This window comes from Pygoscelis adeliae, unplaced genomic scaffold (genome assembly GCF_000699105.1).
Source record: "Pygoscelis adeliae isolate BGI_AS28 unplaced genomic scaffold, ASM69910v1 Scaffold114, whole genome shotgun sequence".
NCBI lineage: Eukaryota > Metazoa > Chordata > Aves > Sphenisciformes > Spheniscidae > Pygoscelis > Pygoscelis adeliae.
Genome location: NW_008824587.1, coordinates 581,136 through 600,524, shown reverse-complemented (window position 1 = coordinate 600,524; position 19,389 = coordinate 581,136). Strand labels below are relative to the sequence as shown.

The following is a 19,389-nucleotide window of genomic DNA, read 5'->3' as shown; positions in this document are numbered from 1 at the left end:
CACCGATTTCCTGCAGGACCACAGGCAAGGCACTTCGCCCCGAGCGCCTCGGTTGTCTGCTGGCATTATCAGCTCTCTGGGACGGGGGCTGGTTACTTCTGGGTCACCGGGCAGTGCACAGCACAGCTGGGCCCCGCGCTGGGCAAGCCTGCTTGGTGCTACTACTGTAGAAATAAGTGAGGTTTGCAGCACTGCTCAGCTGTTTCTATAGCAAACCGCTATCCAAGTGGCTCAACCGCCTATGTTACGGTGAAAATAACACACAAACCTTTTTTAAGTTAGTGAGCTTTATTTAGGAAATAAATAAAATTGTAAGAAAATATGAATGATTGTAATAAATACAGCACTTGTCAAAATTACACAGCCATGAAAAGCATAATATTTTTAGGCATATTACTCCAGTGTGGTTACAGGGGCTGGCACATTACTGGAAAAATAACTTTCTGTCCCTGAAAGAACATTTTAAACATGGGAGAGAGAAAAAGACAGAGAGAGAGAGACTGTGCGTGTGACGGCAAAGAATATCCAGTTCCTTCCCAAAGAAGCCTTGATAGATATTTGTTTATGGGGTGGGTTTTTTTGAAATTTGATACTTCATCACAACTAATTATTTTAAAGGATGCTGTCAAGATAGAAATGCGAGATTTGACAAATCTCTTCATATACCAGCAGTCAGGCTGGAGGTTAGTCACAGCACATGACATTTCACTAGCTCTGCTAGACGGCTGCGGTTTCCATGGTTTGCAAAATGTAAGTGGACAAACAGTTTCTCCTTTCCCTTCTCACGCAGCGGGCACAATATTGTCTGTCGGCTTTGTGTTTTCAACTGAGACATGGGAAATATTGCAGAGGAAAAATGAATAAAGTGATTGCATAAAGGCCTTTCACTTATACATACACACCTGCCCCTGCCTGCAAGATCAGGCCTTGGGTTTGTGCACTGCAGTCCCACCCGTCCCGTGGAATGTCTCGCAGTCCTGCACGAGCAAGCTGTACCGCGGCATGAGTTTGCTGGAAGTTCAGAAACTGCTGCACCAAAACCCAACTCAACTCCACTGATTCTGTCAAACAGTTGTTAAGCACAGAAGGAAGGGGGTGAGGCTTGCTGCTTTTTGGGGATAAGGTGTAGCATTTGAACTTCGCACACATCCCGACATTTCCAAGCTTGACTTGCTTATAAAATAAAAAAAAAAAGAATTCCTTACCCCAATTAAAAAAAAAAAAAAAGACACATTTCTAGTAGTTACTTCTATTTTAGCGTGTGAAAAGACTTAAACATCAGAGCACATAAAAAGAATTAAGCAAGAAAAAAAAGATCAACACTTTCTAATAAGTCACTTGCCTTGAAGGTTCAGGAAGTGACTGAGCACTTTAAAACAAAGCTACTGAGGGGTCCTTACCACTGCTTGGACGGGCAGCTCTGGGCTTCCTGGGGTTAACAACCCTCAGAGCTCCACATCTGAAATGGGAAAGTCAAACGACTCCTTTGGAAATACAAGGGGTAATTTCCCCAAGGCACAGTGTAATCTGGTCACCGATTGCTGATGCAATAGAACATCTCTTTACAGAGCACATAAATATAGGTCTAAAATAAATAGCAAGAAATAAATCATCTGGTATAAGGAATTCAAGCTACAAACGCTATCCACAACTCACTGCTTTCAAGGTCATCGATAAGCACAAACAGAGACACCCGATCGGTGCCTCAGGGGAAGGAGTCTGCCCTTGTCCCTGGTGGGGGAACGGCCAAAATCCCACATCAGGGCTGCCAGCCAGCGCCGTCTGACAGGTGCTCGCTCCGTACCTCCCGGGAAAGGGACCCGCACATGCCGCGGTGCTGCCGGAGGATGGGGAAAGCTCAGCTTCACCCCTTGCAGCCCAGAAACCTATTAACCCAAGGGTGCTAGAAGGGAGCTCGGGCCATGCTCCCTGTCAGACATCTAGGCAGAATGACACCCACACCTGGGCCGGGCGTGAGAAAGACCAGCGCCTTTTTCCACAAGTGCGTCTGCAGGGGGGTGACTGTAACCCACGTCTAAACCGGGAGTGCCTTGATGAAATAATCACAGACCTCATTTGCAACAGCACACTCAGTGGGGCACTGGGCAAAGTGCTCGGCATGCTCGGCAGTAGCTAACTCTAGCAGGCAGATCTTCAGCTGATGCGAATGGATTCAGTGGCGCATAGGCTCAGGCTCTCTGGATTTTGTGTGCACATGAAAACTAAACACAAGGTCTCAAGCTGATGGGTTTTTTTTCTTGTAAACTACTGAAATTCAGTGGGTGATTTACCAGACACCCATATTTCAAGATTTACTAATTTGTTTCTATAATGCATTTAAGGAAAAGTGTGTCTTCTTTCACATAGGCATATTTAGGTGACTGTAGTTTGGACAAAGGGAGGAACATGGGACAACCACTTGCAACATTCATATCATTCACTGGTCTCTGAAATGAAGCAGAAGTCAAGTCCGGCCGAAATGCATCAATAATATGTTCCCTATTATTTTGGTCAAGCAACATAAACGTAACCTGAAAAACAGAATGTGGCAATGATGAGTTATTGAACTGAAAAATAAACCAGGAAATATCAGAGACAGAAGTGCAAACATGCTGCAAAAGCAGCTGGATGCTCTATCGATAATTAAATACAAAATATAATTGATGTTTCGCAACCTGCAAAGTCAGTTAATGTGAACAAGGGAGATTGCAACAGTTCCCAGATGAAGTATTTAAAACCTTGCCACCCATAAAATAAAATAAAATAAAATAAAATAAAATAAAATAAAATAGTAAGGGATTATTTCTTGGTAGAGAACTGCACAGTCCAAAGACTTTTTTTGTCTCTCTCCTGACAACTTAAACAAACCCCGAGTTTGGTTACAGTCGTTACATTCATTCTGTTATTGTGGTTTGGAATCAAAAGAAACAGCTCAGTTGTCTGTGTGCAAATATGTAAAAGACACAACCTAAATATCTGTATAGAATCTCCCCACCTCATTACCACTTTTATTAACTCACTGTTCTTTAGCTTGAAACGTGAAATGTATGTAATAATTTTTTAATACAGTGAGGATTGGGAACTTTGATTTCTATTTTTTTTGGCCGCTAAATGGTAGTAAAGCTAGGTATATGAAAGGCTTACAGAATTATTACCACACGAAGACAAGCGCTAGAACAGAGACCAGCACCTTGTGCACACTTTCACTGCTTTTCTAACCATTGTTGCCATTATCAGATTGCACTTACAAAATGAGAAAAAATAAGATCAGGATCACATAAGAGATCTACGGCACGTTTGTAAGCAGAACTCTAACCTCACATTTCTGACACCCGTGCTTCAGGCAGCAAATCGTAATTCCCTCATAAATTGATATTATCTATGTATAGCAAGAACCAGGAAAAAATGTGTCTCCAGCTTTAGCCCAGGTGGACACAGTTTGGGTTATATCAAACACCAGTATTCTGGTGTCTGAAAATCATACAAGGCCCAGTATGGAATCTCGGTAAGAGCAGCTTTCCCTGTGTGTAAATCACTCCATTCAGAGACAAATTATTTCCCAAGATTACAGTATGACTGATAGCCATCGGAGAGGAAAACGGGCAAATGCTCCAACTTCCACTAAACTTAAAAGAAAAAGTCCCCTTGTGTTCACTGGGAGAAGTAGTGGGTTTATGCTAGGATCAGATGTGAAAGGGTTGCCCTTCTTACCTTGTGTCTGAAAGGCCACGGGAGCAGAGCATCGTAGTCTCCTCTCATGACAACAAAGAACAGGGACACGTGGGTTCCTTTTCCTGTCCCATCCCCGTTCAGGTAAACCCTCAGACAGACCTTGTAGCCATACTTCGCAGTGTAGAAAGCTGAAAAGCAGAACTCTTCATTAGTAAAGACTCCTTTGAAAAAAAAAAAAAGACATAGTGAGTGTTCTGACATATGGGAAAAGATAGTGTAGGATGTGTTTTGCTATCACAGAGATGAGAACAGACAAATCAGTACACCCTGGAGATTATAAGTAATGAAAATCCAGTGGTTGGAATCCTTTAGCACCTCACGCCTCGGTGAAAATTACCTGTTATTAGCCACACAAGCGTATTTTACCTAATCAAATTACTTCTCACATGGGAGGTGACTGCCGCAGAAAGCCATTCGGTACCATCAGGCACCAAGCTGTGGGTTAGACGAGACGGATCCAGCAGATGTCACTGCAAGTAGCTGCGGCAGAGGGCAAATTGCAAAATGAAAGCCCAGAACAGAACCTGACTTTGTGGAAGAGCACATCACAGCTGCCCTGAATTACAGGCAGGAGAGCATGAGGTCTTTGCGTAAACAGCATCTTAGTTTAAGGAGCTATTTTAAAGGACCTCCTGTCCACATGAGCAGAAAGAAGCACCGTTGTAGAGAAATAAGTGGGTTTTCTAAAGGACTGGGTTTTGCTAACACACATATACATCATGTGTTTTACCTGGTGAATACAAACTGACTGTTCTTCCAGTCACAGAGTCTTGTAACTTCCTGCCAACATCTGTTATTTTCCACAGAAAGACCCCGTCATAGGAAGCTTGCTCAGAGAACAGAAGACTCTTATGAAGACTGCTCAGGCCTGCATCCTTCTGCATCAGGCACCGGTGCAACTCTGCAATCTAGAAAAAACAAATCAGCTCTCCATCAGCCCCCCTCTCCAGGCTGTTGTGCTGCAGAAGTAGCAGAACCGTTCTGGAGTGGAGTCCTCATGTTCTGGAGGGTCTCCTTTGATTTCTTTTTAAGTGACAGTTATGTGTCAACACGTAAGGCAAACAACTGGATAGATGGTTGTTTGGTCCTCCAGGCATAATGCTTCTTTAAGAGGATCAGTCAATTAAACAACTGTCTTGCTTGCTCACAGTCTGATCATGGCAAATTCTGAACATTCAAAACTCTCAAGAATATCTAGGTACCTAAACACAGATTTAGATAATGTTAGAGATCCCCATTTGAAAGTTTATCCAAAACAACAAAAGGATCCTGTAGATGTGTTCAGAACTTAATACTTCACAGCTTAAATTCCTGTGTCCATCCCTGTCCTGATCTCTGCACCACCTCTCTCTGATATGTGTAAATATTTGTTATCAATAGAACAAGCACACAGACAACGCTTATCATAACTATTTACCTTCAGTTCAAGGCCTCGTATTATATTTTGATCAAGTTCACTCTGTCTCCGAAAGGCTGTGATTTCCAAGTTAGAGGTCTCCACCTCTTTATTGAGCACTGCCACAATATTCTCAAACACATGTAGCTTATTTTCTAGCTCAGAAATCACCTTCTCCCTCACAAGCTGTTGCAGAACAGATTCATCTTCAGAAACAGAAGGTCCAGGAAAACAGTCTACTTCCAGATCCCCATTGATTTCCAGCCCCCCTGGGATCTGCAGATCAGAGATGCTTTTTCCTGCACCATTCACGTTCAGCTCTGACTGCGGGATGGAACCATTTGGAGCTTTGGCAGCAGTGCACAAGCTCGCCTTCAGTTGCTTTATGTGCTGCAGCAGAAGCAGCATGTGGGCCCCAACTGCAGTTTTTTCATGCTCCTTTATCTTCTCTTTGCTTCCCTGTAAGAAGAAGACGACACTGTCAACACACTCTCCGTACAACTACCATAACTGGCCTGAGGCCAAATCAAGCAACGTTCCCTTTAACTTCTTGGGAGAGACAGAGATGGAAGAACTGCAAGATACAGGTCCAGCTACATAGCAGCTGATTCTCAGAGGAGACACGGAGAGAGGAAAACCAACAAGCCCTCCAATTTAGGCTATGTGTTCACATGTGTACACATACTACATAAAAAGAAAACAATTGCCCACAATTTCTGTATTAAACAGGATGCCAGGCAGAGTCCCAGCAAGAATCTCAAATAAGCCAATATTTAGTACATATACTGTGCACAAAAGATGAGACAAGGCAACAGATGCAAACTAAAATGCAAAGAAGACCCGTTACTGTTTTAAGAGGTGTTACCCTGAAGGGAATATCCAAAACAGAGTAGAACAGCATATCTGCTAAACCAGCGGGATTGCAATAAACATCTATTTTTATCTGAAGTGAATGCACAGTGCAGGACATCACTGGCTGAACTGCACCTTACACACACTGTGTAACCATGGCAGTTCCAACATCACTTCTGCTGGTCTACTAAAAGTGGGTAGACTTTCTCTCTTATCTTAAAGATACATTTAAATCAAGGCCTACTACCTTGAACACAAAGGCTGGCTAGACCAAAGGCACAGTGCTGAGTTGTACACCATTTGACACCTTCCTGAAGGCAGCCGTTTCACTCACCCTAAACGAACAGCCGACTTCAGAAAAACGACATCCATCTTTGTTGATTAAGGGTGTAGAGCAGTTCTGTTGAAAAAGAAAGGAAAGAAACTAATCAAATACCAATTGAAAGGGATTCTTTTGTTTACCTACAAACAACTAGGCCACAAGCCCAGCAGCTATAAATCAGGTTAATCGAAGTCAAGGCATTACCGCAGCTTACAGTGTCCAACCAGCTTTGAAAATTGATTGGTAAATCAATCAGGAGTGTGGTTGATTACAAGTTTCTTGCATGCAGCCTGGCAGTTAAGTGTCCATCTAACAGACTCCATAATGATATAACATAATTTAACAAACCACAGTGATCCCCTAGAAACAATTTCTTATAAAGAAGATGCCAATTAGCGAAGTGGCCCACCACAGTGGATAACACCATGCCACTCCAACCCTCTTCCTGCTCTTAGAGAATGCACAGAAGAGCTCTGTCGTGCAGCACGTCCTGGGAATGAATGGATCTATCAGATCAAAAGCTCTGACTGACGTTCAGATTTAGTCCCCTTCACAACCAAAAGCATGTCGCTTTAAATATGCTGCTACCCAGCATACTCTTCTTTTGCTCATGTGGGTCTCCCTGAATATTTGAAAAGAAACAAACATTTCCCCTTGATTGTAAGATTAATTGAGAAGATAATTTCATAAAGTTAATTGCGGGAGCAGGGAAGAGAAGGTAGTCAGCAGAGTTATGTTGGGTTGTAAAAAGCGCCCAGATACAACTGCCATATCTGAAGATGTTCTCAGATGTTCATTTAATCTAAATGAACAAGTGATACTTTTATGAATTGAAATAAAGCTGTATTGCATTCACTCATCTTTCACCTACCTTTTCTTTTGATGGTGTTTCTGCTTGCACACGTTTTTGTTCCTTACATAAATTGCCTTCACATGAATGTTCCTGTCATCAAAACAAGAAGAAAAGAATACAGTACATTATTAAAGTCATTGAGCACCTTTATTTAGGAGTCTTTGAAACAAAGCTTGTGTTTGGGAATGCTGTTCCCATTTTACAGAAACTTGGGGATTTGAGAGGCTTTTCTACAAGCAATTTTGTGTTATGGAAGAAAAAGTTTACAATAAGTTTCTTGCTTTCTTCCTGGAAGGTGTGGATTTAAGGAAGAGTAAAGGAAAGCAGGGTAACTTCCCCAGAACCACTACGAGCTCCACAACACATGGTACAAAATCCTGTACCCCTGTCCAGGGAGCGCCCGCTCTGGGCCTCACTACGCAATAGGCTGCAGAGTTCTGTGGCTTCTTTTTAGAGGAAATAACATTCAGAAATTGGGGACTAAAGCACATCTGCGAAAAGCGGGTGCTGCTGTCTCCTGTACAACGAATTGCAGACTCAGAGGTTTCTCAAGCTAAGCCTCTAAGCTGATAACTCTTCTTCTCAGCCTAGCAGGCATGTTCAGTGACGGATCTCCACATGCAATACCTGTTAAGTGAAAGTACAAAGTGTGATCTTTCACTTATGGGGCCCAGAGCTTTTGGAAACTACTTACAAATGCTTTGCAAGTCACCCTGGGGAATTTGATACACCATTGGCAATGTACAAGTCTTGCCCAGTTCAAACCAGAGTTATGTGCGTGCGTGCACACACACACATATACGTACACACACAGATATATGCAATGACATGCAGGTGGATTACAGAACAGAAAGCAAATATACAGGAAACCCAAATATAAACTATTCTTGGGTTGACTTCATGTAGTTTGCTTAATGTGCAGACCCTTCTTGCATCCTGCTTATTAACATTTTGAAGGCTGGAATCCAAATTTTCCATCATGATGTGCTAATGCAAAATGCATTACCACTAACACGAAACTTCCTGCCATTTCTGGCTCCAAAAAGGGTAAAGTAATCCTCCTGCCATTGGTTCATACAACTGTAATATATGTATTTAACACAGCAACTGTCAGCTTTCAATTCATACTGTTCAGGGGAGCTGTCTTTAATCTTTATAAACGCCTTTGCATGCCAGTACATTTCCTATAGCAGTCTAGAAATTTTTGATAAAACCATTCCAGCAACCTTCAAGTCTCCCCTGCAAAGAGTCCCGAGGTTTCTCTTTCGATCCTCAGAAATACAGCCATAGGTTTTTCTCACTCTCTAACTCATTTTTAATACTCTGTAACCTAGCTATCGCACAAAGTATGCCTTTATTTTCTTCCTTTCTGCTATTTGACTCCTTCAGATTGCTGATTTCTTGAGAGCGAGAGGGGCTGATGAGAAGTTTCTTTAAAATATGGAAATGCAAAAATCACAAGACCAATAACTGATTGGCTAAGATGGAGAGAGCAAGAGCAGTGCCCAAAACTTGCTATTTGCTCCCAGAGGATTGTGGATACATGGAATACACACAAATCATGTTAGAAAAATCAACATCTCAAGGCCAATCCCCTGCTTGGTTGCCAAGGTTTCCTAACCAAAAAATTAATTAGATGATAGCTAACTGGAATGAGTGGGAGGAAAACAGTTCTTCATTGCAGGAAAACGAAGCCTGCTGAGGTGGATCTGCAGTATCACAGACCTCTGAAAAGAGAAAAGTGCTCGGGGAACACTCGCACGGCTCAGGTTTCCTCCTCCAGCCTGCCTACTGCACTTACGGAAGGCTGAAAGGGATTAAGTGTTGCCACCTTCTGGTATTTACTGTCTCTCTGAAACATACGATGGATTTAGCACTGGTAAAATGTGCCTGAGTTCAGATATTCTTCTTTCTCTGTAAGAGTTAGGAAGATAGGAAGAGCACATGCAAAAGCTTCCCAAGAAGCATGTTTTAGCAAGAGCGCCTTATTCTTACCCCAGAGGGACTGTTACCCCCATGTTGAGTAAATCTGACAGCTCAGTATTTGGAAAGGCATAAATCTGTGACAGTTACGACATGCAAAGGTATCCACTACTGTTTACTTCAGGCTCCATTTTTGAGATATTCACAACCCTCCTGCCATCTAGGTCTTAACATCACCTTGCCCACATTCCAGGACAAAATTATTCTCTTTAAATCATCTGGAGGGAACAATATTCATTATGCTACACCCCAAAAGAGTGTTGCCCCAGCAACATTTTCTGTGATATTAGAGCCCACAGGGTCAGAAGTTAGGTGGGGTTGGGATGAGAACGTTTTCAGAGCTTTCAAATCAAAACACACATAGCAGTGTTAGCAGGCATGGGGCATCTCTCATTCATGCTGCTGTTGCTTTGCTCCGGGAGTTTTTAATCACAAAACGTCCTAAACAACGTTTAGATGATGCACTTCCGTCATGAGGCTGAGAAGTGTGCCACTGAAAAGGTATCTTCGGCAATCTCTTCATATTAGAACAGATAGTTTTCTATCACTTTTGATCTGCCCCACCACACCATTTCCTCCTTCAGCAACACAGAAGAGTTTCTATTAGCTCACTTTATGCCCTCAGACCACTCCCAGAATTTGTACCGTGCTGCATCTACAAAAATGGGTAAAAATAAAGAGCACCTTTTATTTAAGTTAAAATGAACATATAAAGGGACTTAAAATCTGCAAGTCAGTAACACATAACGTTGCCCTGCTATCATACTTTTGAGCATCGACGGAGAAAATAATTACTTTTAAGAAAGAATGGAATAGGTTTAGCAGCATAAACTTAAAAGTTTGATGATCGACTACATTCTTGTGTAAAAAAAAAAAGTTGTTTTAAAGATGATTTTGAGCAGATGCTGCGCACAGACGAGCGTTACACATACATTTTGCAAGTCCCTGTCACAACAGTGGGAAACACAACTTAAACATAAAAAATATAAATTAAATATGTTTAAATAGCCACTGAGAAATTTCTGGCAGATTCAGAGCATGCTCTTCCTGGTCTGTATGGACACTGCCGCTAATTTGGAGAGTTAGACCTGATCATATCTAACAGAAATACTATCTGACAAAAGCCTGCCTTACAAATTTGTGGGCAGTTTTAGTTTGACTAAAAGTCCAGCCACTTTCAAGATCTCTTCCCTGCCACTGTCTGTGTTCTTATGCTTCTCACCTACCTCATACTGGGACACATGCTTTGAGACAGGAGCTAAAACATGGGCTGCCCAAGCCCTGGATGAGCACACTGCTATTTCCCTCTCTGTTGTAACATCGCAAGCAGACTGTCAAATACAGCTCATTCTTCCCTCCAACACATGCATGGAAAAATTAGCAAACTCAGGAAAATTAAATATTCTCCAAGTGCACCGGCATTCATGAAATCAGGAAGAAAAATGTCACGATAGATTATTTAAGCCATTAGTACAAAGCCCTCATTTGAAACAGAGAAATGTTCTTACTTGGTATTCACTACTGGATAAGCTCCGCTTACACTTCTGACACATTGTCACATTATTAACACATCCATTTTCCAAATGATCTGCAAGTTTCTTTCGCATCACCATGTGTCCACAACCAGTGTGACAAGGGATTAAAGCATATTCACATAAGCTCTGATGCTCCTGGAAGTAAAAAGTTATAAACCAAAATGTAAACTGCAGATACCATTCTGCCAGCCTAGATCTTTGCTTTGCATTTCTTCTAAGCTTGGGTAAAGTCCCTCTCCACAATGTTACCAAGACTACTGGTGAAAAATTCACCAACTTTACTGTTTGGGGTTTTTTTTGTTAATTCTTAACTTAAAAAAACCCCAACAAACAACTTTTGATAAATTCAGACATGAGGCCTCCCTTGAACTGTCTCTCTCTAGTGCTTTTGTTTGAAAATAACATGATCCTGATCCCAGCTTTTTTCCTTGTCTTAGAGGATCCCTAACTTTTAGCCTGGGTTTTTTTGGGGTGTTTTTTTGATTTTGGGTTTTTTTTGTAGGGTTTGCGGGGTTTTTTTGAGCACTGAGACCAGCCTGCTCCAGCTGGTAGGATGAATGTGGTTAGTCTGCTGACATCTCTGCATAGCATAAAAGAATGGACATCTGACACCTTCTATGCAATAATTAGGACACAACCCTTACCTATATCCAAAATAACTTTTAAAACGTTTCCTTTTCACCATTTGTATCTTCTCATCTCAACAAGGAAAAATACCAGCGTTACTTCTTTCATAACTACGTCCAACAGGTCTACTTTTAGATTCTTAAAAACACAATATTTCAATAAAAGCTATTTACTCTGACCTCTTTTACTGACGCTTCTGTAGGCACTGTGTCACAACTGATTTTGTCTTTACAGGGAGATGGCTGTCTCCTACAGAACAGGCTCAGAAATGCCAATTTCAATCACACGCCCAACTCTCAAATCAATTTTGCCATGTATTCATGCTGAGAGGGGCTCCAATTCTCAAAACTATGAAGCTGAGCAAACTGGATAGATTTTTCCTTAAAGAGGAATACACTCAAATAGAAAATTTGTGCAAAATTAGCAAAGAAAAGGCAGCAGCACCTCAGATGTTTATCAGATACACAGTCATACAAGGTACACAGCAGACTCCCTGTTATAAATGCGGAAAGACCCTCTGTTCCTACACCAGGGGACCAAAATAGAGCTGCTTTAGTATCAGAATTATCTGCATTTTTTCATTATTCTAATTTGCCTGGCAGAGTCACAGATCTTGCCCATTTAAATATTTTACCTGGGGCATTTCACATCAATCTGAAAAGGACGATGAACACATTCAATCAATAGGAATAATTTAGGCAGGAGGAAATTATTTCTCTTATAAAAACATACTAAGGATATTGCCCATAACAATGTCCTGGAGACTGAAGTATTCTGGTCTGTCGAAAACTGCCTGTAGCATCCTTGCATTTAAATAATAAGTAAATTCACTGGAAAAAAAATCATAGTTGATGTAAATTTGTGCAACATTAATTTCGCAATCATTCAGGATGTTCTGGATTTGGTCAAAGCCCTAATAAAGTTAATGGCATGTTTTTAGATACCCTGTTGGTATAAATCATGATACTTTTGCTGATTCTAATGAAGTTGCATTAATTTGTGTTTGCTGAGAGCCTAGTTTCATTGTCTTTTTGTCCCCATTCAAGTAAGAGTGCACGTTAATTTAAATAAACTGCCTTTAAACGTACTTCAAAATTTTTCATGATACCAGACCAACTGCATCCAAGGGTCACACAGTGTACTTTGAGTTCAGAAATCTCTTTATTAATGGCAGCATCACCGAAAGCCTGGAAAGTAAACACAATAAGGAAAAAAACACTAGTCAGAAAGCACTCCAGCATGCACTTTTGACATAGGAATAAGGTGACTGTGTCAAAATTTCAGATCTTGATAAATCCCTTCTTTTTAAAAAAATTTACTGTACTGCCATAAGACACTCTAACATAGGAAGTTAATCTTGGTGTAGTAGAAGCCCAAATAATTATTAAATCATTTCTTTCTTATGGTTCAAAAATAAACTATTTGATGTGATATAAATTTCCTGAAAATATGCCTAGCGAACTACAGCTATTATTTTAAGTTTCTTTTCACAGAAGCCTGAAATACATCACATGCAATGAACGTGCTGACAGGACCCTAACTATAGGGTGCTGCCATGTGCCACTCTTAATGAATGCATTTCATTATTGCGGTCATTAACACCTCCTAAACGTGCTGCAGAGAGGACTTGAGACTGTTCTGCAGTCAGAGTACATTTCTCAGACCATGGCTGTTTCCATTTAGTATGGCACTGTGTACTAAAGAAATGGAAAACATATGTGAGCAGGGTTTTTTTGCACTACGTAGATTTTTTTATTATGTTAACCATGAAGAATTCTACAATCATTATGTAAATTATGAAACGCTACACACTTTTACTATTACATTTTGCACAATCAAAATAGGTACACTGACACAGAATCATTATGTAAATTATGAAACGCTACACACTTTTACATTTTGCACAATCAAAATAGGTACGCTGACACAGGAACAAGCCCTACTAAAGTTAATGGCATGTTTTTAGATACTCTGTTGGTAAGTACACGGTACAGAGGACTGCAGATTTCCCATGTCACATAACACAGAGCAAGGCAAGAACTGGGGGGAAGCTTTACAAATAGAGGGAGGAAAGTATTTACAAATGATGGCCACATTTCAGTAAAGTTACTGAAATTCTACATAACGAGCTAAAAAAAAGCAAACAATCATCAGAATCAACATTCTCGATTGTTTTTTTTTCAGCTAGATATAAGATGTTTGGACTTACCTACATTTGTCATATTGAATCACACAAAAGAAGCACAGCCAATTCTACGAATGGTAACAAGGAGATACATTTCTATATGCGAGGTCTCACAGAAACTCCTTTCCTAATCTCAACCTGCAAGCAAAGCCCACCCCAGAACACCTTTGCACACAAATTGCAAACAACTCCACAAACAAGGAATTAAAAAAAATCATGTAGGTTGTACAAAAACATGTATTGCTCCATCTGCATGTACGGAAGAGTTTATGTAGTAAGCTAGCAATCATTGTACAATTAGTGAAAGCATACCAGCCCAAGCCTCTGAAACATTCTAGTCTAATTTATGAGCAGAATCAAAGAAAAGAAATTCAAGTTATCAGGCACATGGTGGCTTTTTCCCCCTGTGTCATAAAAGAAAAACTAAAGGAATTTCCTGACATTACAAAATAGATCATTTAAAACATATTTAACTGCAGGGACAGTCCCAGCAGTGCATGGGTTTCTTACTGCTATGTGCATTCCCTGTGCTTTTTGTTTCACATTTGTAGTTGCTAAATCATTATGGACATTACTCAGGTAACAAACAAGGCAGGAAATCCTCATCTCTTCTTTTATCCGCACAGGTCACTGCTTCAAAATATTCACCCAAACCTCTGCCCTCTTATCTGGGAACTGGAGTTTGCACAGAACTTCTTTAGGGGCCTGAGTCAGACCCTCATACAGTAAATGAGATGACTCTCACTGACATAAAAGTGCTCTGGGTCAAACAGAAGGAAACAGAAAATATTTCTCTCCGATTTGATATATTGTAGTCGCACATCTCCACTCTCTCATTTTAGCTATTTCAAAGGAAGATGTTGGTGCAGGGGCTGCTGATGTTGATCATGGGTGGCTGTCAGGGCACACATATCCTCCCAGTCCTGCCTGTCCCAGAGCTGACTGTGACGCAAGTGGAGGTCCCCTACCATGTCCCATCCAAGAACCGCTGCCAGATGCACTCTTCCTCAGCACTCTGACCCACGCGATGTGTGCCTTATGGCCTCTAGCTAAGGGAGGACTCTGGTCTACAGCTCATGTGGTCAGGAAGATCATATAGCAACAAGTTTAACAAACGGATCTACCCGACCAAAAGCTTTCCAGGATAAATCCAGTGCTTATTTTCTCTCCAGCTAAGGTTGGCCTTCTGCAGCTGAACCAGGATCTTCAGTTGCTCTAACACAGCCAGGGAGGGGAGAGCCCCAGGTGATTCGTGCTCAGTTCAGAGCAGAGAACTGTCCCCTAAACCAGTCCCACGAATGACAGCAGATTGGGTGTGAGCAGAGGCTTGGGAGGATGTCCCCACCCCTCTAACTGATTTCAGTGACAGATGCAGATGCTCGGTAGCTGATACTGATGAAGAGCACCATGATAAGACTTAAAGTATATGTTGTATAGGAAGGGATCATAAATTAACAGTGTAACAGGGAAGGGACGGGAGTTACCACAGAAATAGATCTTGGGATAAGCTAAGGCAAATACACATCCTGATAGGGCCTTTCTTTTCCTTGTGTAGGTATCTTATTTAAAATATAAACACATAGCATAGGAAATAAACATTAAGCAAAACCACAGCAAAAGAAAAGCAGAGATTATCAGGAATAGATATAAAGAATAAAGCTTCTAAATGATCTTCATTATTCATGTTGTTTACAAACTCCGACCATTTGTTGTAAGTTGATCTATACAGGCAGATCCTCATGCCTTCGTGGTGATTGACTTCATCTGGACTCTCAACAGGCATAAGAATCTGCCCAGGCAGATCAGCTTGCAAGAGTGGGGCCCTGTTTACAACAACCCACCCACAGATTCTGCAGAAAGTCCCAGCAGACTTAGTGAGAATCCCACAGCAGAGAAATCCCAAAGTTATAAGAGAACTGACAGTCAACATAGAATAAGAAGTTCATAAGGGTTTAGCTGTACTTATTTGTGGTTACATGACACATGAAAGTCTGTTACTGGGAAATTTATTGCAGAATTGAGGATTTTTTTCTGAGATATTACCAAGTTCAGCATTAACTGCAGATTCATTATTTTGCTGCAGCCACTTCCTAAACTTTGCCTTTTACCTCACTGCCAGCTGCCTATTGGGTTTCGGTTTTCCCTAATAAATTTAGACAGAATGCGTGTCTCTCGGTATTCCTGCATGTAATCAGAAAGGAGGGAAAAAGACAAGCTGGGACTGAGCCCTATGGCCCAGTTTGTATTCCAGATATAGAATAGAGCAGCGGTCTGCCTGGAAAATCACACAACAGCAAAAGAGATCTGCACTGCTAAATTACAGATGAAACATTTGCCAGTGCATAGTTTTTAACAATTACTATGTTCAGCTCTAAGTCTTCCACTATTTTCTCCAGATACCCTGGCTGTCAAAATACTTTCTAGGCAATTCAGCTGGCTAGCCTACACCCTAGCTTTTTTTCTTGGGGATGCTCCACCTGTAGGTTTGGTAACATGGTTGAAGGGTACAGGGAACCACGAGACTGGAAAATCCACTACGATACTTACTAAGGATAGTAAGTAACAGCTAAGACATATTATTACAAGTAGGAAAGTACTGGTTACTTTGAGACAATAAAAAATTAATGATGTGGAAGTGTGTGGGATTTTATGCTGCAGAACCTGACGGACTTGGAAAGGCCTAAGGCTGCCATTATACTTTTTTAAATCAAAAGCTGTAGGAAATCCAAATGACATTTTCTATTATTCCCTCCTAAACTGTAGTCCAGTGATGACTATAGAGTAGCCCAGAGAATGGTTACTGATAAATTAATGAACTGTGAACTACAACTTACCCTTTCTTCTGCCAATAGGCTTCCCTCACTTAAAGTGCTGGGATCTTCCTCTTTACATTTCTGGCAAATTGCATTTTTATTGTTTCTGGCAAAAAGAAAGAAGAATGAAGTAACAATCAGTTGGCGTACTGTAGTTTAGGAGGTCTTTGTATAGACACTGACACAAATAAAAACATGGAAATTGTAATTTCCACTCAGAATCCATAGTCCTTGTTCATTAAAGGGCCAATTCTTGAACACACTGATGTCAAAAAACCACTGCTGTTCTATTCCTCAAGACTAGGACTAGGCTCATAAATCTTATCTGTATTGCAGCAAAATAAGAGCAGCCTGGATCATTACAAAGAATAAAGCTGGGAACCTATTTATCTCATGAATTATGCAAAAACACCATGTAGGAAAGGTAACATGAAAACGAAAGTCTTAAAACACATAAAATGCCCATTTTCCCAAGATAGATATACAGACTTCAAATTACAAAGATCTAGTAGAACCAGTGCAGAATTGAGTTCTAGAGAGTTAACATCCTACTGCACCTAAAAAAGGTTTTGATCTACTCTCAAAATATTTAGCATAGAGTTTTATATAGGAAAAGCGAAAAATAGAACTTTACTAGAGGTGTATTCATTGCCAGTGCTGTTTAGCATCCAGGCAAATAATGAACTAACACAGACTGAGAAGATCATCAGAAAAGCATCCATCCGACCAGAGCATAACTGATTTCAAACTGTACTAATTAGCTGGTTTGAGCCAGCCTCCCACTCGTGCTGTACGACTCTAGCGGGAAGCTATAACAATTCCGGTTATGTTCTGCTGACGGTTTTCTGAATTTACGGTTTATGTTGCTTCATTTAAGGGGCTTTGTTCTAGACTTACAGTAACAGATTTACTAAGCTGGTCAAATATATTAATTTCAATGCATTTTTACATTATTATACGTTGATCTTCAAATCACAAGTGGCCAATGCATTGACTCAGCTTTTCAGGTGCCCCACACTGTGATCAGAGCTGGGACTGCCTGAACTGGCGTACACAAACTAGCTTAGTAATAACATCCATGAAGAAGCACAGTAACAGGCTTTCAACTTACTTAGCCAGTACTAAAGCCCAGTCACTGAATCTTGACAGCTGCTGTCTTCCAAAACATCAAAGCTAACGTCAACTCATAGGCATGGAATTGTACTGCAATTTCACCTCTCGCCTGCAGGGCAGACATAACTTTTTCCAAAGCCTCTGGATCAGGGCGTAATCATCAAAAGAAAAGGCAGGACAGAAGCAGCTAATCAAGCAAAGCAAATCCCCACCCAGCTCCTGGTTTTCAGGTTCTCCAGGACGACGGCTGTCGTTGTTTGTCACTAATGGCAGCAGCACCTTAACATGTAGTGACCCAGCTGAGTTATTAAAAATCAGACTCTAAGACAATGTTTATTAAAATCCCGTAACGTCACTTATCAAAGGACTGTAAAGTCCCATGCAAGTATGCAGTCAGCCTTGCACTAGTTCTTCAAGACTAAATCAGTATCATTATCTCACACTTACACACAGAAAAACTGACATCTGTCAAGCCCAGTAACCCAACCTTCCCCACCCTGTAGACTTTCACACTGGAAACAAGAGGAGGTAGAGAGTAGCCTGCAGTCCACCGCAGGTAAGTACTTCCAGATAGTAAAGTGACCGTGGTCCTGTGGGCCAGGTAGCCACAGACTCATCTGCTGAGCACAGTGGCCCAACACAACTCTCAGGAGCTCTTGAATCCGCCACGGCGGTGTGACCCTCTGTAGCAAGGACCTACCGTACAATCCAGGAGAGGCAGGCTGAGCAGTACCTATGCCCACAGAGCGTTTGCAGGGCTTTCTTCAGAATGTTATTGCAGTTGCTGCACAGGTACTTCTGATCAGGCACATCCTCACAAATGTTAGTGGGATATCCGAAAGGAAATTCATTTTCATCAGGAGAAGAGCCGGGGACATCCTGCGGGCCTCTGGTTGTTTTCTCAGCCATCTGAAGTAAACTGCTGTCAGAGATAAGGAAAAAAAATAGGTGCTCAAACAAGCAGACACACGCTCACTTTGATGTGAGAGAATGTATCAGGCATCAAAGCCCATGAGCAGCTCCAAACCTGTGGAGTAATCTAGTGATCTGCTTAATTGAGTTTGTAACTGACATGTGTGACTAAATGTCACAGTGGGGTTTGACCAGGTACCAGCAGGAAATTACTGTACAGATTTAAAATTTCCCTCAAACACAACACGAAAATGCACAAAATATTAAAATGAAAGGTTGGGGTTTTCTTTCCAGAGTTTTTTAGCTTGTAGAAAGATGAAGTAAATATTGTCATCATCTTAGAGCTACAATCCCATCGGTCCACATCACACAGAATTATTTCCTGTAGAGTAAATCCCCAACAACCTTCAATTCCCAGCAGCCAAAATTGGTGATTACACTTTATAGGTGCAGAAACTGAGCAACCAATGTGTTTACAGTGACTTTCCCAAAGTCATAAAACTAGTGGTCAAATGAAAAAGGAAATCTCAAGCCCACAAAAGGCTTTACGCTTGTGCTTTAAGCAGATACACCTTGAGCCACACATGCCAAGGAGGTATGCACGTTCAGTACTGGTTTTGGTTAACAAGAGCTGTGCAGCTGAATATTTTTGGAAATACAACCAAAACTGATTCTAGTGTCTCCACAGTTGCTTGGGAAGTTCAAGAAAAGTTTTCACCCAGGGACCTGGCGCAGTTTGATCATAACAATGCCTTTATAAATCTGTTTTTTCCCATAACAGTACTGACGCACAATAACCCATCTCAGTATTATAAAAAGTAACAATGACTAACAAGCCTCTAAAAAAACGAAGCAAGACCGCCTGGGCCAGGCCAGGCACAGAAACAGCGGTGTGACTGCCGTGCGGTGGACAGGGCATCCCCTGGAATTAAAACACTCCTCTCTGAACAAACAGCATTTTCTGTTGCCTGGCGTCGGCAATTCGCTTGGCCTCTCCAGGCATTTGACGGGGAGTTCAGCAACACACGCAGGGGCTGCCCAGTCTGACAAGAACCATAAATTAAAA

General features: G+C 41.3%; 1 protein-coding gene across 1 annotated transcript; it reads right to left on the bottom strand.

Moving 5' to 3' along the window:
- Window positions 1–1,182: 1,182 nt before the first annotated feature.
- TRAF1 (TNF receptor-associated factor 1) lies at window positions 1,183–18,320 on the bottom strand. Its single transcript, XM_009322131.1, has 10 exons — window positions 18,112–18,320; window positions 16,320–16,404; window positions 12,389–12,487; window positions 10,647–10,808; window positions 7,174–7,245; window positions 6,315–6,380; window positions 5,150–5,587; window positions 4,463–4,640; window positions 3,712–3,860; window positions 1,183–2,531 (listed from the first exon to the last, which is right to left on the bottom strand). Exons 1-10 carry the CDS (start codon window positions 18,318–18,320, stop codon window positions 2,316–2,318), a joined length of 1,674 nt encoding a protein of 557 aa, XP_009320406.1. The 3' UTR covers window positions 1,183–2,315.
- Between the last annotated feature and the right edge of the window lie 1,069 nt (window positions 18,321–19,389).

What these genes read in the sequence shown, in the direction of transcription:
- TRAF1 (XM_009322131.1), bottom strand. Translation starts at nt 18,320, where the DNA reads ATGGCTGAGAAAACAACCAGAGGCCCGCAGGATGTCCCCGGCTCTTCT. An exon ending in AAACACCATCAAAAGAAAAG is followed by an intron (nt 6,381 to 7,173) that starts GTAGGTGAAAGA and finishes CTTTTTCAACAG; the next exon opens with AACTGCTCTACACCCTTAAT. An exon ending in AAGTCGGCTGTTCGTTTAGG is followed by an intron (nt 5,588 to 6,314) that starts GTGAGTGAAACG and finishes TTCTTCTTACAG; the next exon opens with GGAAGCAAAGAGAAGATAAA.